General features: G+C 36.1%; 1 protein-coding gene across 1 annotated transcript in view; it reads left to right on the top strand.

The window, feature by feature from the left end:
* Positions 1 to 2,248: 2,248 nt before the first annotated feature.
* The window catches only part of LOC121386428 (histone-lysine N-methyltransferase ASH1L-like), a 49,799-nt gene continuing 34,561 nt past the window's right edge, over positions 2,249 to 17,486 (top strand). Inside the window, 4 exon segments of the mRNA XM_041517323.1 lie at positions 2,249 to 2,343; positions 5,145 to 5,505; positions 5,971 to 7,715; positions 7,717 to 9,068. Of these exon segments, the coding sequence (XP_041373257.1) occupies positions 5,221 to 5,505; positions 5,971 to 7,715; positions 7,717 to 9,068 (3,382 nt within the window). The 5' untranslated portion in view covers positions 2,249 to 2,343; positions 5,145 to 5,220.

Raw genomic sequence — 17,486 nt, 5'->3', positions numbered from 1 at the left:
CACCTGCATATATAAGTGATTATTTCATACCATCATCAGGCTCAAATAAATATAACCTGAGATCAGCAACACATAATAATTTTGTATTGCCAAGACCCAACACTGAATTGTATAAACACTCCTTCAGATATTCTGGTGTTGAAACATGGAATACAATCCCAGATTCTATTAAAAAAAAGTGTATCCTTACTTTCATTTAAAAGACAATATAAAAAATTCATAACAACACTGGCTCTTGGTAATGTTCAGTAAAATCTTTACTCAGGAATCTGTACGTTTAAATTATATTTGTTTGTGATTATATCAAGTTGTGATAACATTTGTTTGTATATGTAAACAAAATTGTATTAATTATGTATGCATCATGCGTATTCGATGCATTTAATGAAGAATAATTATGTTGTGTTTTGTTATTACATTGTTTATTTCATTATATGTTGAGTAATAATGTTTAATACTTAATAGACAGAAGGCCACAAGGGAGATTAGTGTACTACTATTTGTGTAACCTTCTTTAAATAAAGATTATTATTATTATTATTATTATTATTATTATTATTAATTAAAAACGTATAATCATGGACACGTTTTGATCAAAGTATGGGTACGGGTCGGTTAGTACGTTTTGATTGGTACATTTTGGTACAAGTACCATACGTTTTCACCAAAACGTACCCACAGTTTGTTTTTTGGGGTGGTGTTTTTTGTTGTTGTTTTTTTTGTTGTCTTTTGTACGTTTTGGATTGAGTACGTTTTAACAGATTTTATTTAGGATCACCATCATCATATCAAATACCATCGTTAAGTAATTTATTATGTATTTTTAATTATTATTCAATTGTTATTATTAATGTATTTTATCATCTATATTCGTTTGTTAAAATCTAAAAAAAACCTAAAAACATTATGTGTTTGTACTTTCATTCGGAACACTTCGGCAGAATTCGTAATATATCGGAGAATCCTTATTTGTCAACTCTGACTGAAACTCAATTTCGGAAAATTCGGCATTGAAACTCAGGATTCCACAATACTAGTAATAGAAAATGTACCACGTATGTAATTCGTGGGATTTGAAATGTCATATTTACTCTGATATGAATGGTAATTGTTAAAATCGTGTTAACGGTAACTTTATAAAGTTGACTTTGTAAATATAATATATTTAATAATAGGTTTTTTTTAGGTGGCAGACATCATGAAACGTTATAGAGATCTGGGAGAGGTTGTTTGTCTAAAGTTAAGTAATGGTTTTTAAAATAAATATCTAAATTTTTATTTATAAAGTAACATATGTATCCAATCATTGCTATTTTTTCTATAACAAATCAAATCAAATCAGTTTATACATGAACAGCACGGGCGTAGGAAGGTGCCAAAAGGGGCGCGCACTCACACACACACACACACACACACACGCACGCACGCACACACACACACACACACACACAAAACAACAAAAATCATCGCTGCTGCTACAACGTAGAGGGCACAGGACCCCCCCCCCCACCCCCGTTTCCTACGTCGGTTAACAATATAAACGAGTTGTGCCACGTGTATCTATTATTTCTCACCAAAGCAAACAAAACAAAACAACACATACACACCCGTAAAAATCTAATAATATTGGTCAATTATTATGACACGGTCACAAGAAAAGCAGTGATGTGTTTTGACTAGCGTTACGTATGTTAACAGGAATAATTGTAGCGTTACAAAGTGTTACACGGGGAAGGAGTGTAGCCTGTAAAGAAAAAAAAAATATGCGTTACGTAAATGTTTTAAAAAGTAACGTTTTCAAAATATGTTGTCTTTAATCATTGATTGTTCAGTTGTAATTAAAAACATTAAGCAGTAAATATATTAACTGATCATATTTTGCTATTTTGGCTTTATTTCACAAACGGGGGGGGGGGGGGGGGCAAAAAATCCACGTCCGCATATTATTCCAAGTTATAAAATGTGAGAACTATTCCTAGTTCTGGTTCCCCATTTCTTAGAGCTCTTCAACGCAGACCAAAACAACCCAATGGAAGAACGAAGGGGTGATTACAAGCCACCGCCAATAAAATAAAACTAGTCATTGGGTTATTCATTTTACATCTACTGATGAAGTAAATTTTGGTACTTTGTTCTATGATATATTGTTTGTACGTTACTTTACTTTTTGTACTGGAATTGTGAGGAAGAATACACAGGACTGAATGCGCGCACTTGTTTTTCTCCTGTCGAACCTCAAACCGCAGACGCCATTTTATATAGCGATGACATAATTTAGGGAAATATAGACAATTTAGAGCACTGATTGTTAATTAGTGTTGACCAAATAATAAGGTGTGTCAGGTAAGGTAATATAACTCGGGTAGATAGTCTCTGAATGTGTAATAATGTCCCAGGCGTGATATGTTGCGCATAATTGGTGTATTGTTTTGGCGCGTTGGTAAGATAATTTGGTAAATAATGCTTGTATATTGCCAATACAGACATGTAGTTATCTTTTTTAACAACGACCAACATCTAACTGAAATATTTTACTGTTTATTTTATTTACCTAGTCTTCCAGTTGTTCAACAAAATTCTCTTTGTTATGCTAAGTTAAACAAGCATCTGATCAACATGGATTCCATGTATCATAGATGTCTATAGATGTCTTCTAAAATTTCTTTTGAAGACCAAATAAAAATATAAACTTGTGTTTGTTAAATTATTTCATTCCCATATGATATTTGAGTTTTTGAAACCAAGCAAATAATTAAATATATGTCAAAACTTGTTATGCCCTCCTCAGACATGTTTTCAGTTTGTTTTAAATGTTTTTGGGTTAGTCTGAGTATCTTGCGACAGATGAATTTGACATCAGATTCAAGTTAATAACATCACATTCATGCAATATTTAACATGCTAACTATACAATTTGCATCACCAAGTGTAAAGTAGATATTCTGCTATCCACCAAACATTAGTTGCATTGACCGATCCATTTTTGATGTAAAAGTGAACAAGTAATTTACTGCCTTTACTTTTCATTCAGACAGCTAACCATAAAGTAGTCTACAGACTGTAAATCTGATAGGTCATCACTTTTAAATCACAAATCAGATTCGCCTTTTCTGTTAAGAAATGTATCATTAGAATTAAGTGAAAAGTTATTGTGAAACTTGGGTGCTTTCACATTGAAAAATGGATCGATACTCAAGTATTTAAAAAAAAAATCAAGTAAATATTTTTAATCTGTAGATAGTGGAATATTAACTGAATACTAGGCTGATAATGCTTCTACAGCCTACATAATTCCAGTCAGCAGTAGGCAGAGATTCACTCTGGAATAAATTGAGTTTTAACCAATTTTTAGATATATGTAATGATTTCCTTAAAAATTATTCAAAAGAAAATATTGGCCAAACTAAATATTGTAGCCATCTTCAAGGATCTTGTATAAAATAAGCAATTGGCAATGAATAGGGTGAGCTCTTAGATTTTCTTTGCAACATTTTTTTCTCTAATTATTCTCAGTTGTGGTCAGATGTTCTGTTGTAGGTTGGACATCTTTGCAGTATATGCCCTGTAGTTAGGGATTCTTTGTTAAGTGGAATTAAGGTGTTGTTACAGTTAGAAATACACTTTGTGCCAGAACTAAAATTAGTCAGCAAATTTACTTAAAGCAGGTAGCAAAATTTTAAACTGCATGTGTTGATTTTACTGTGACTTCTTATCATCAAGAACTTGTTAATAAAATGTTGTTTTGTCCATGTTCGAACAAGGGAGTCTGGTTTGCAAGTTAAAACTTAGTTTTGTTTTTAAAAATAAAAAATACTAGACTACTCAATTAATTTTTGACAAACATCATGTTGAGTGGGTACAAGTTTTTAATTTTTACTCACATATATTCACTTAAATATTTTATAAATACATAAAGTTCATATTTGAATCAGTATGTATTATTTTCATGTATTTTTCAAATTTTTATGATATTTTAGATCAGTTGGTGTTGATTAAAATTAGGCAAAAAATCGTAAAAGTTGTGTTTGCTTATGGGCATTTGTAGCCAGCTGTCCAGTCTTTATGTCCATTATTCCCAATCACTGGCTTTCTGACCAGAATTGTTTTTTAAAAACGAACTGCGATTCATGTCTCAATATTTGGTGATTTTCGTTGGTAAAACGATCAAATTTATTATCAAATTAGTTGTCACAATCAGCTATAGATCCTTGAAAATGACCATGGCATGCTGCCATTGTTGTCAAGCGAAAATACTTGTCGAAAACCACTTTTTCAAATCAAAATTCTGAGGGAAATTCCATTAAAAAAACAAAATCTAAAGAAACAGGAAGCTGAGTTGTCATTTCCTGTTAATAAATCACTTCCGGTGAGTGTGATATGCAAAACAGCGGGAAATATAAATTGGGGAATGCACTGTATACAGTGTACAGTATGTCGACTGGTGTGACGTCGGGCGAGATTTCCCGCCTGCAGTAGTCAGAAGGTTAAGAGTATTAATAGCAGTTGTCTTTAATAAGTTTGGCCTGCACATCTAATTCGGACATGGATGGGACATAGCCCAACAGTAAAGCACTTGCCAGGGATTTGTTCCAGAGGGTAAAATGCGGACCCAAAAATATTTTCAGGTTACTGACGAGTACCTCAAACATTTCGGATAGGGCTGTTGGCCTATTTCTGGTTCCAACCAGTGCATTGTGACTAATTGCATTGCTACTAATGGAAAAATATAGTGGGTTTCTTCTCTCCAAATGTTTGACATCCAGTAGCCAATGATTAATAAATTAATGTGCTCTAATGGTGGTGTATGTTGCTGAATAGTATATATTTAGGGTTTAAGGTGGCCCCCAAAATATCAGCAATTTGGCAAATTTGGTCAGAAAATATTTTTGCCAAATTCAATTAGTCAAATGGCCAGAATGGCTATAGATCTACAAACGGAAGACAATTTTTGAAGCAGCTTTTATAATGAAATATATTTGCCAAATTCAAGTTTAATTCTCCTTTGGTTAACAACAGCTTAAACCTTGAATACATTTGTAATTTTAAATGTCTAATTTGTAATCCAGTATTTGTTGTTGCTAAATTTTTGTATATTGTCAGAAAAACAGTAGTATATTTGATTTTGATTTTACTGTATTTTGTAGGTTGTATAAATTACAATAAAGCTGGACGGTCACCTCGTACAATTGTACGGTGGGGTTCGGCGCGGCTGGGGGAGCCATGAGTGATGTGGATTGGGATGACGAAAGTGCCGACAGCTCCTCCAGCAGTGAATCGGGCTCCGAAAGTGATGCCAGCGATCAGCCAAAGGAAAAACAGTTCTCTGTGCAACACACAAACTTTGATGAGGGCCAGTTAAAATTGAGAATAACCTGTACTGGACACAGAAAGTTATCGTCCAAACAGAAACCTACTCCTGAGAGTCCATGCTTCAAGACACCTTTCCTTCGAGACAAGGCATTGGTGGATAAACTTGCAAGCACATCATCACAAAATAATTTGCAGGTGAATATTTCTGTACTATGATAAGCAGGATAGCAGATTTAATGAATCATTTTTAGTTCTTTAAAAAAAAATATCTTCCTATATTTACCCTTACAGTTGAACCAGTAAAGTAATGGCTATAGTCCAAAGCAAAAAAGTGCCATTGAGAACTAAAAACTCCACAGCATTGCCGATTGCCGTGGGCAATTGCAGGGGTTGCTAATACATGTAAACATCAAATAAATGATTATTAATGGGGGACAGTTTGTTCAGTATTGCATTGTGATTTGCTACGCAAGTTTCAGAAATCATTACACAATTTAAAAAAAATTAACCAGTAATTGCTAATTCAATTTTTAATTGACTAGATACATTGCTAATCAAGATTTTGAAAACACACTGTTCCTTGATTATAGTACCCGAGTCAAAGAAAACTGATCTTTTTTTTAATATTAAAATCAATTTTTTTTTTTTTTTATCCTTCAGAGTATAACTGAAGAGACAACATCGTCCATCCAGCAGAAGACATCATATGCCCGTTTTGAAGGATACGTGGATGATGCTGTATTTTTGATGGAATCGGATTTGGGACACGCTGAAGACCACCGTTCATCATCAGGCCTGACCGACAACCAGGGGACAGTTGATGCACCTGAAGTCTGCCAGTCGCCTGATAAAAACATAACCAGCAAGCCTTTAAAAGGTGTTGGCAAGGACAATCTCTCTGGTAAAAGTTCTCGAATAAACAGTGAAGTTGATTCTGGAACGGAAAGTAAAGTTTACTCCGACTCTGAACGCGAGTCGGTAGGGGGAGACTGCACGACAGACACAGAGTCTTCTCGGATCAATGATGCTATCAGTATTCCCTCTAGTTCGCAACATAGCTATTTCTCAACCGATGACGAAGGTGATGACAAATACCAACAGAAGGCAAAACGGATAAAGCTAACCACAACAGTACACTCTGAACAGCTCCTCAAGCTCGACACCATGTCTAATGTGTCCCCCGATAGTGGCATTCAGTCAATTGGGGGTTCGCCTTCAGGAAACGAATCTCCGAATTCAGTCACCAATGGTGAGCATTTATCATCAGAAAACCAGTCATCTGAACAGAGAAAAGTTGATGGTGTACAAACTAGCTCCTCACAAGATATTGTTTCACAGCCAGTGCCAGTATTGGATAAAGTTTCTGAACCAAGTACAAGTCTTGAAACTGTTTTCAGTGAAGTTGTGAAGCCTGTTTCCTCGGGCAAGAGGAAGCGTGGTCGGCCTCCAAAAAGAAAGTTTGCTTTTCTTCAGCACAGGAAAAGTAAATTGTACAATATGGATGCTACAACAAATGAAACTGTTGTTGATTATGCAGAGCCCATCACACATGATGCCCCTGAACAAAATGTGCAGTTTGAAGAAAACTGTATCTTGTCCAGTAAGCCTTTCTCGTTGAGTGAACAAGTGCAGGAATCTCAAACAAGTGTTTATGACTGGCATGAGACCGATGATGCCAGGAGTAGAGTGATAACTGATAACAATAACACATCTGAAAACACTACGTCATCGGTAATAAAACAGAATACCCATGAGTCCACCAGTTTGCCAGTGGCAGTAAAGTCAAATAGCAAGAAATTGTTGAATTCTAGCAAAAAGTCATTGCAGAAACGGTCCAATGAAGTCGTGAGTCGGAAAGTGTACGATAAAAGACCACTTACAAATAAGAATATTATTAGTGACTGCAAAAGAAAGAAAAGTGAAAAGCATGTGGAAAGGACTTCATTGTTCGACTTGGATATAATGCAGATAGGCGAATCAAGTTGTTCACTGAAAGAAGTTTGTAAAGACCCAGCTAAAATCAGTAGTTCTAAAGTAATGAACACAAGTTCCATAGAAACCACTTCAGCGTATACAAGTATTAAGGAACGTCCGACTCAAAAACCATCTGGTTTTGAGAAAAGACGTCCTGGGCGACCAAAAGGCTCGCCCAATAAATCAACTATTCTGAAGCAGTTGGGTCTTATTCCCGATAAACTTCATACTGTAAAGAAAATTAGTAGTTCTCATCTGAAAAAGACTGGCGTGAGAGCAATGAAGAAGCTAGAAAAATTAAAAAAGACTAAAATTAAGCTGAAGAGAGGCCCTGGTAGACCACCCACAAAGTTACAAACGAAGCCTCCTAAGTGCATAGGTGTGAAAACGTTTGTAAGAAAGAAGCCATTTATGAAAAAAGTTGCAGAAAGCAAGAATGGGTTCAACGTTAAAAGCTGATGATGCTCAGCCAAAACGTAAACCTGGGCGTCCTCGCAAGCATCCCATAAACCTGAATCAAACGCAAAGCAATATATTGTTTGCAGTGGGTGAGTCCGAGTTTGGTTCAAAACCAAAAGTCGGAGAACGGCTCTCCCCTTCTGGGAGTGAGTTTGATACTTTAATTCAGAGTGTCCAAGACTCTATCAATTCACAGTTTCAAGTGAGAGAAAGCGACCATGATGAAATTCATGATCTTCCACTTGAAGACAGCCTCGGTGCTATTGAGCCAACCTTAACCACAGGATCATCTGAGATGTCAATGCCATCAAAGGAATCCAAACCAAAACCTAAGATTCGCAAACCGAAACTTCACGTTATGATGAGAAAGCACAAGAAACGTAGAAGAAAGAAATTGTCCAAAGCGCCTGCCGACACATTTGCCAAATCCAGCTCCGAGCAACTTTCTCGTCCTCTGGCAGTCTCAACGTCAAGTGCGGAAACAACACCAAAATCCACTAATAAGTCATCTCCATCTAGCATTTTTCAGTCTACAGGATCCCTGTCGCTGCCAAATTTCCCCTTTGCATCACCAGTAGCACCATCTGCATCTTCTGCTTCATTTGGATCAAAATTTCAACAAATGGGATCCTTTTCTGGAACCCCTTTCTTTGGAACCGATCGGATGTTCAAAGGTTTCCAGTCTTCAAAAATGCTGAAAACGCAGTCTGGTCTCGGAATAGTTTCACCGGGATCATTTAGAACACCTTCGGATGGAATGGATGATTTTGGTAAATTGGTGGATAAGAGGAAGAAGAAAAAGAAACTGCTGTATTTTAAGTCGAAGCACAAGAACATTGTAGACCCAATGTTCTTATCAGACTTTGAAACAATACTTCAAGACCTCAATGGCATGGCGATTGCCGAACATCCAGGAGACAACTTCATCCGTGTCCGGCCCGGAGAGGTCTTGCTACCCAGCATATTTAGACTGACAAAGATAAATGTAAAGAAAAAGAAAAAAGACAAGCTGATCATGGAAAAACCAAAGAAGAAAAAGTCCTCCAAAGATCAAATGCTTTTTAAAGATATTCCTTTACCTCTGGAAAAACCGAGAGGCCCAAAGAAGAAGAGTGTGAGTGTGCTGGATGACCAGGAACCTCCCATTCTAGAAAGGCAGATCACAACCCAGCAGTGCTTGCCTCCCAAGAAGAGACACAAACTCATGAACTTGACGTCTTCACTGCAAGCACCGACATTGGAACCTGTACCAGGGAGTCCTGTTACAGAGAAACGCAAACCTGGACGTCCGAGAAAACATCCAGTGTTAGTTCAACAGAACAATGGTAAGTAATTGTTTACAAGTTTGCTTATAAAAACAACCTTCGCTAAGCACTTTGTCGGTGGGAGTAGCCTATGTAGTGGCAGAGTTCCCTCTCGCTTTCGACCAAGTATCGAAAAAGTTATATGTTAGACAAAGGTACATTGCATTGAGGTATTCCAAAAATATGCCAGCTTTCACCAAAGATTCTGACAATAGTGACATATTGAAAATAACAGAATACAGTATCTATAGTTTAAAAAAAATACACGGTGTGGTTTGAATATCTGTTTTTTTGTGTGTGACCTGCTACTCTCCTAAACTTTGAACCATAGAGAACACTGCTATGCTATTTACAATTTATACTCTGGGTTCCTGCCAGAAAGAAACTTGAGTATGACGCTATGGAATTGAATATTTACAATGTGTGTGCTGAATGCAACCGCAGTTGACAGGGTGAAAATGGGTTCGATTTAGGGTTAGGGTTGAGATAATGATGGAGAGTAATTAATTTTGTTAAAAGGTCAACTTTAAAAAAACAGAGGGAAGTATGGTGTAATGAGTTCCCTAGAAATTTGGCAAGGCATGGTAGACCAAATACTTTTGGGGCATTTTCACCATTTACGGGGCACTTGTATATTATTAAAAATACACAAAAATTAATTGAAATAAACATTAATGTAATTTATGTGCTTGCTTTAATAAATGAATGGCAAAAGATATAAAAGGCATATTTTATTAATTAATAATACCTTTTTTCCATGTTTTATAAAGGCAATTTTCGAATTAATTACTGAAAAAGGCTTGTTTAAGGCAAGATGGTGCTAGACTATTGAGGCATGGTGCCGCACCATGCTAAAACAATTTTATAATTAATTACTGAAAAGGGCTTGTTTAATCTGGGGCAGCTTGGCGCTGATTAAGGCAAGATGGTGCTAGACTATTGAGGCATGGTGCCGCACCATGCTAAAACAAGCTAGGGAAAACACTACCATACCTGTTTTATCCTCTGGCAAAAATCCTGATACTTGACCAAAATAATCCACAAATACTGTTTGCGGTACCATATTATTGGAGGGTATGTTGAGGCACTGATTTTCCATTTCAGATTTTCCCTTTTTTCATTTTAGTATTTAACAAAATCCGGGTTTATTTTCCATTCCACTATTTTACAACTTCCTTATTAAACATTATTAGTGTAACACACAAAGATGTCAATGTCGTGGCTTGTACTGGTGGATGTCAGTATTGACAATTTCTATTTCAAAATGACATTGAGGAAATTAAATGCACTATTTGCAGTTAAATAATAATGATTTTGAGGGAAATATTGGGATTTCCATTTCAAATAAGTTTTTTCCACTATTCCACGATAACAAAAAATCAGTGCCTCTAGTTATTACTAAATCAAATAACATTTGGCTGGGTCAAAGTTAAAGGTGCACCTAACATTTGATAGCACAGCTAATACCACAAGTCCTGCCATTGGTGACAAATGTGACTGGCTATTGTGATAAAAGGTTGGTTCATCTGGCCAGTAAATTCCTGTAATTTAATTTGAACTTGTGTCAATGTACCAACTACCATTTTGTGCTTGAAATGTGCCAGATCCTACTAAAAATAGCAACAGTTTTTGTGAGGAACATGGGTAGTCGTAGACGCTACTGGTGATTTTTTAAATGAGCAGCGTAACACCCATTTGTTTTCTGATTTCCTTTAAGAATGAAGGGTGGTAGTATTTATATCCATGGTGTATATGTAGATTGATACGATACATGTAGGAGTTTTACACATATATGTTACCAGAGTTTCTGCCAGAGGGTAAAACGGGTATGGCGCCATACCCAAATTATAATTTTTTTAAGTTAACATTTTGACAAAATTAATTATTCTTATCATTATTGTATGATTTTCTTAACCCTAACCCTAAATGTAACCCATTTTCTTTGTTGGGGAGGACCCCTTACCCCCTGTTGACTGTGGCTGCATTAAATTTCACAGCGCCATACCCAAATATTTCTTTCTGGCAGAAACACTGGTTACCATATTGTCGTGTATGAGATTTTATTTTGTGGTATACACCCACTAGGTAAGTTTACAAGATGTGAGTGTAGTGTTTTCAAATGTCTTTTTTTTTACATATACTCTGTCATAAAAGAAACACATAAGTGATAGGAAAAGAAGATAATTGTTTGATTTTACAAAATATCGTGTTTTTGTACAATGTTGCTGAATGACCATGTTTGTTAATATTCCTGGAATGGGACAGCATGCCCAAATACACCCTAAAAATTGTTTTACCACACATGTGACAATTGCAGGAAATCGGTGTGAAATTGTCAGATTTTGGCGAATGCATGTGAAACTTGGAGAAAAGATTGGGGTAGTAATGGGTATTTAAAGCTGCAATGCTCGCAATGATACCTCATTTCCATTTCGACGTAGACGAGTGACAAGATGCCGAATCGAAACATTGCAATAGGCCGCCTCCAGTTAGGTGAATCACAGTCGGCAGTCGCACGCCACATGAACATCCATCAGAGCACCATTTCACGTCTCTGGGACAGGTACTAGCAGTTTCAATCGGCTGAAGACTTGCCCAGAAGTGGAAGACCTCGCATAACAACTGCAGCACAAGATTGCTACATCCGGGTTCTGCACTTGCGTCACCGAACTGCCACAGCAATGAATACTGCTGGACACATACCTGGTTTGAGAAGGGTGTCTGCACAAACCATTCGGAACCGACTTCGAGAAGCTGACTTACGGGCTAGGAGACTGTGTGTTGGACCCGTCCCATGATGTCAACATCAACATTTACGTGTTCACTGGTGCAGGAATGTACAGGGGTGGAACGTAGTAAATTGGCGGCGAGTATGGTTCAGTGAGGAGTCGTGTTTCCTTCTACAGCAGTGATTGCTACTGATGATGGCCACACAAGGTACTGATTTCAGTGCCCTTGTGTGGCGCTATTTGGTGATGAAAACGCCTCCACTGCCGTCAGTCCATAGCAAGAAAATTGTCACATACTCATGTCAAATTTTACTGTGATATGATCATAAATAACGAAATTATGCCACTTTGTATTAAAGAAATAATTCCATGAATATTTCACCTATGCATTTCTTTTTTGACAGTATATTTAGTCCAAAATGTTATCAGCAATTGTGCAATATATTAGTGTGTGCTATTATTGTAGGACGTTACAGGATTTTGTTTCCGTGATTTTACCGACACAGGTTTTTTGTAATTTTTATGATTTTTAGATCAGTTAATGGTGATTAAAATTATGCAAAAAAAGGTAGCATTTACTTAAGGGCATTTGTGGCCAGCTGTCCAATATTTATGTACATTATTCCCGATAACAGTAATATCTCGCCTGCAGTAGTCAGAAGGTTAAAATAATGCATGAAGAGTGGTAATTAACACTAAATATTGTAAAACTAAGTTGATGATAACAGAAAAAGGTAATGGAAAATACTTTTAAACATTGGAGGAAATATGGAATTTGGTTGATGGTAAATTTTATGAACATCAAAAATGTCATTAGTGATTTCCCTAGAAATTAGGCACGGCATGGTAGACCAAAGACTTTTGAGACATTTTCACCATTTTCGGGGCACTTGTTTTTCATTAAAAATACAAAAAAAATTAAATTAAAATAAACATTAATGTAATTTATGTGCTTGCTTTAATAAATGAATGGCAAAAGATAAGAAAGGCATATTTTATTAATTAATAATATCTTTTTGAGTGTTTTATAAGGGCAATTTTGGAATTAATTACTGAAAAAGGGTTGTTTAATCTCAGGTCAGCATGGCGCTGATTGAGGCAAGATGGTGCTAGACTATTGAGGCATGGTGCTGCACCATGCTAAAACAAGCTAGGGAAAACACTAGTCATGTACAATTTTAACATGCCTTTGAATTCTTTTGATGTTGAATTGTCACCATGTCACATTGATTCATTACCATGCTCAGTGCTAGCTCTGGGCAAGCATAACATTTTGCCAAATTATCTATTAGACTTTAAAAATGGTAGAAATCTACAGTTATTTTCCAACAAAATATCAGTCATTAAACAATATTTCTTCACCAAATTAAAATAAAATTTGCCAATTTTAATTATTCAGCCTGAATGCTTAATGCTAACTAGCTGTATAGAATACTATAATGTTGTATTTTAAAAAAATTGACAAACGATAAATTAAACATTGAATAGTTCCTGAATCAGTGAATAGTTATGCATGTGAGTTAAACTAATTTCCATCCTTTTGTGTTGTGTTTTGTTTTTTCACTGCTTGTTTTTTGCTGTGGACGTTTTCTTAATTGCAGGGGTTGCATTAGAATTGAATCATACCCGTAACATATTCATTAATATCTATTGTTTTTCATCAAACTCCTGATGGGCTTATCATGTACCTAACCGGTACTCTTTGTGTTGATACCAAACAACAATTAATCTTTATCCTTGACGGGGTTTTTTTATTAGAGGGTATGACGGGTAAAAATATGTACCCTAAAATCTTGGAAGTTAATGGATACATTTTTGTAATGTTTAGAAAGATCATTCAAAGTACATGAAATACAGTGTCCAATTTTAATGGTTCAAACTAGTATGGACACTTAGGATCTATTTTGTTTTTATTACGTACCCTTAAATTATTTTCTGGCAGAAAGCCTGATGACAGATAGCTGAAGTGTATTCCCAGGACTGTGTTTGAACCTTAAATGGGTACCACATATCAATCAAACAATTGTGTACAACAATACATATTAGTACACTATCAGTTTTCATCTTAAACATACATGTACAGATAACATGTTCATATTACCCATATGTAACTCTTAAAATTAGTTTAATTTATAATAATACTTTTTTCTTCTATTTTGTGGTAATAAACCATCTGGAAGTGAAAGCATACATCTAGTAACTTAATATTGTATAGTGACTTCAATGTTTGTGAACAGGAGGCTAAATACAGTTGTTCCAAATTGATTGTTAATTTGTGCTATTTTAGTCTGATGAGTAAGGTTCTTCAGTTGCAGCTGAATGTTTTTTTATGAGAGTGTGTGTGGGATGTTTTGATGAAAGCTGATCTGTCGGCAAACATTAATCTGGGCTGGCGGTAGCATGCGTCTTCATTGGCTGGTGTTGGCTGCCAGATATTGATTACCCTTCTTGGTAGCATGTTTTTATTCTGCAAACTGTGTAGGCTAATGAGCCGAAGCATTTATTTCAGGAGTTGTTACAGGCAAATCAGTTTGACAGTTCTCCTGTTGAGGATCCTCCACACAGAATAGATAGATCAGTTTAGCCATGATTGTTAGGATGCCAACAGGTCACAGGATAGTCCAGTTTTGGCAGTGATTGTTAAAATTACAAGTGCTCGATACACAGCATATAATATCAGTTTATAGTTACTGTTAAAAGATAATAGGTTAAAAATGTCCACAGAATTCTCCAATTAAGCCAGCAAAATTACATGTTGTAAATTTCATCAGCTGTTGTCCTGTCTTGGACAGAACTCTCTGGCAAAGTCAGAGGTTGTGCCCATAACAGGCATGCTTAAACAGTTCTCTGATGAAAGCATTCCAAATATTACCCACACCCACCCACTCAACTGTTGTAACTTCTGACTAGATTATATTACAGGTTAATCCCATTGTCTCAGAACAGGATTAAGTAAACTACTTTTAAACATTATGAACACTATATAATCGAGTTATGCAACATTTAATCAGGGTTTGACAAATCCACTAGCCCTTGGTCCCAACTAATGCATTTTTGGTATGGGTTAGTGAACATTTTCAACACTATTACTACCTTCTATAAATATAGATTTTATTATTATTATTATTATTATTATTAATTCATAGGGTACCATAGCCAAGCTTCTGTGAAAGCTAGTGACTTTTTCAAACATTTGTGTGCTTTGCCTAACGTTAGGCTACCAGATCCCCAAAGTGAGTAGTCTGACAGACTATTGTTCCACCTGTAAACTAGGACTACTACAGTCACAAGTACACTTGATGTGATGTTTCAATGATCAATTAGGTAAATGATGTAAATTGGATGCAAACAAATAAACATTCTCCCATTTTTTCAGAGGTCTAAACTGTTGGTTGGTGTATTAATTCTTGGTTTGATTACTGAAACTTTAAAACTTATTTGCAAAAGTTATTGTGACACACAAAAGACAAAGATAATCGATGATAAATTTTTACTGCCGTGTATGAAACGTTATAACATGGAAAGAGAAACGTCCGAAGGTATGGAAACAAGCAATAGTCCATGAAAATGGCACACTTGCCATATGCAAATGAGCCACATCACTAGAGGGGGTCCAGAGCGAAGTTCACAGTCAGTAGCGAGTGTGTCCACCTTGAGCATTGATACAGGCCTAGTACTGTCGTCTCATTCAGGCCACTAAATGCTGGAAAAAAGTTCCTGGGAACGTTATGCAGATGAGTGGTTCGGATCCATGTGTCTTGGCGAGGGGTTGTCACGGTTGTTCGGCCGCTACGGGGACTGTCCCTGACCTGGGTGTTTTGTTGATATTATTGCCACAAGTGCCATATGGTGTTTCTGTGGACATTGAATTGACGTGCGATGTCATGCTGCAAGGTCCCAGATTCAAGCATCCCTATGACTTACCATCTGTCATTTTCACTGAGGCGTGGCATGACGAAATTGCATCAAACAGTTTACTAATGGTGTTTTTCTGACTTCTGTACTTCTGAAGGCTGCTCCTGGACTTCTGAAGGTTGCTCAGAGTGGCATTGATTTGTGACTGAATGTCTGGCCTTTTATGGTGAACACTGGACAGGATTTCTCCCGAATATTCCATGTTTCTTGCACAAAGCATGCAATCGCTGCAACAACTGCTTGGTTGCATTTCTTTGAGCTGTTTCATGCACATTTTCTCTAGTTTACATCCATAAATCCCTTCACAAATTTATTACTCCAAACAATCCATGTCACAATAACTTTGCCTTTGATTGTAGTTCAGTGACTTGTGGTGTATAGACTGTAGGTCCAATCCTTAGTTGATTGGGTTATGGGTTTTTTTTTGTACTCTGAGCATTGTCAAATGTATTAATACAAGTTTGCAAAAAAGTATATTACTAATAATTGATAAAAATAATCTGTTATTTAATAGTAGCTGAGTGGTTCTTTGAAACTGTTCTGTTAGCCTCTGGTCCTACAAGGTAGCTGATTGTGTCTCTGACATCGTTTTACATGAATGATTAAACACTAAAATTGTTATCAAAGAATGAACATTAAATCCTCCCACACCTCCCCCTTTAGCTTTACTGAAATGAATTTCATTCAAGCTGCTTTCCCAGTCTTAGCTCTGTGCATTGACCTGTTTTATGTTATGCATTGACTCATGATTTGGCCTATATATTTGTGGATATGCATGGGGTTGGACTAATGCTACAACCCTTTACATTGCGACCATTTTTCTTTTCTTTTGGCGACTAAAACATTTCATACTATCTATAAAAAAAAATACAAGTAGACGCCATCTGGCTTCCAAATGGAAAAATTAACCTAGAGGGTTGGGCCATGTGAAATGTAATTTCATTTCATATTTCATTGATATGATAAAATTCTTTGTAACATTATTTTGTTTTGCATTGTTTGATCATTATGATTTAATTTTCTATAAACTCCCTATTAAGTAGTGAACTCGAACAAATGTCATTAATTGTGATCTAATGTGAGACATCTTTCTGTGCTTTGCTGTTATTGATTGTTCTACAGTGTATGTGACTGCTTCAGATCATCCTCAGAACTAATCAATAACAAGTTGCTGTGGTCTACACTTCAGTTAGCAACTCTTGTCTTAATATTTCCCAGCCAATAGAGTGATTTTCCTTGCAGATTTGACACTATCCAATATGTTAACCTCCCTTGGTGACTAGTCCCATTTGATTTGCTCATCAATTGAGACATTAAATTCAGATGTAATAGAAATAGGATGATCAAAGATGGTGCCAACCATTTTGTATAATTATGTTCATTTTTTGTCCTGGCTGATCAAGATTAATGGCTGGCCACAGAATGCTCCTTCTTTTCTTTTTTTTTCTTCTTTTTTTTTCTTTTTAATTATTATTCAAAATATGAATGTGTTTGAGGGGGGTGGGGGAGGGGGTTAAAAAAAAATCAATGAAAGAGTTATTGTTTTGTACACAGAGCAATAAAAGAGATATTTGTTACTTGTCCCGTATCATTAAAGATAATGAGTGTTCGGTTTCACAGCATGCACATTAAATGTGCACTACATGAGATGAGTCATTATTTATCATTGCGGCATGTCTGAGATGACTGTACTTGTGGGACTGCTTTCATAATTATATAGACTGGTTGGAATAACATTCACATGTCATATCTAGAAGCTATGTATTATAGACAATTGCAGCCGTCAATGTACTGA

Source organism: Gigantopelta aegis, chromosome 2, assembly GCF_016097555.1.
Source record: "Gigantopelta aegis isolate Gae_Host chromosome 2, Gae_host_genome, whole genome shotgun sequence".
Lineage (NCBI taxonomy): Eukaryota > Metazoa > Mollusca > Gastropoda > Neomphalida > Peltospiridae > Gigantopelta > Gigantopelta aegis.
The sequence above is the reverse complement of the archived record's forward strand: the minus strand, read 5'-3'. Positions and strand labels throughout refer to the sequence as shown.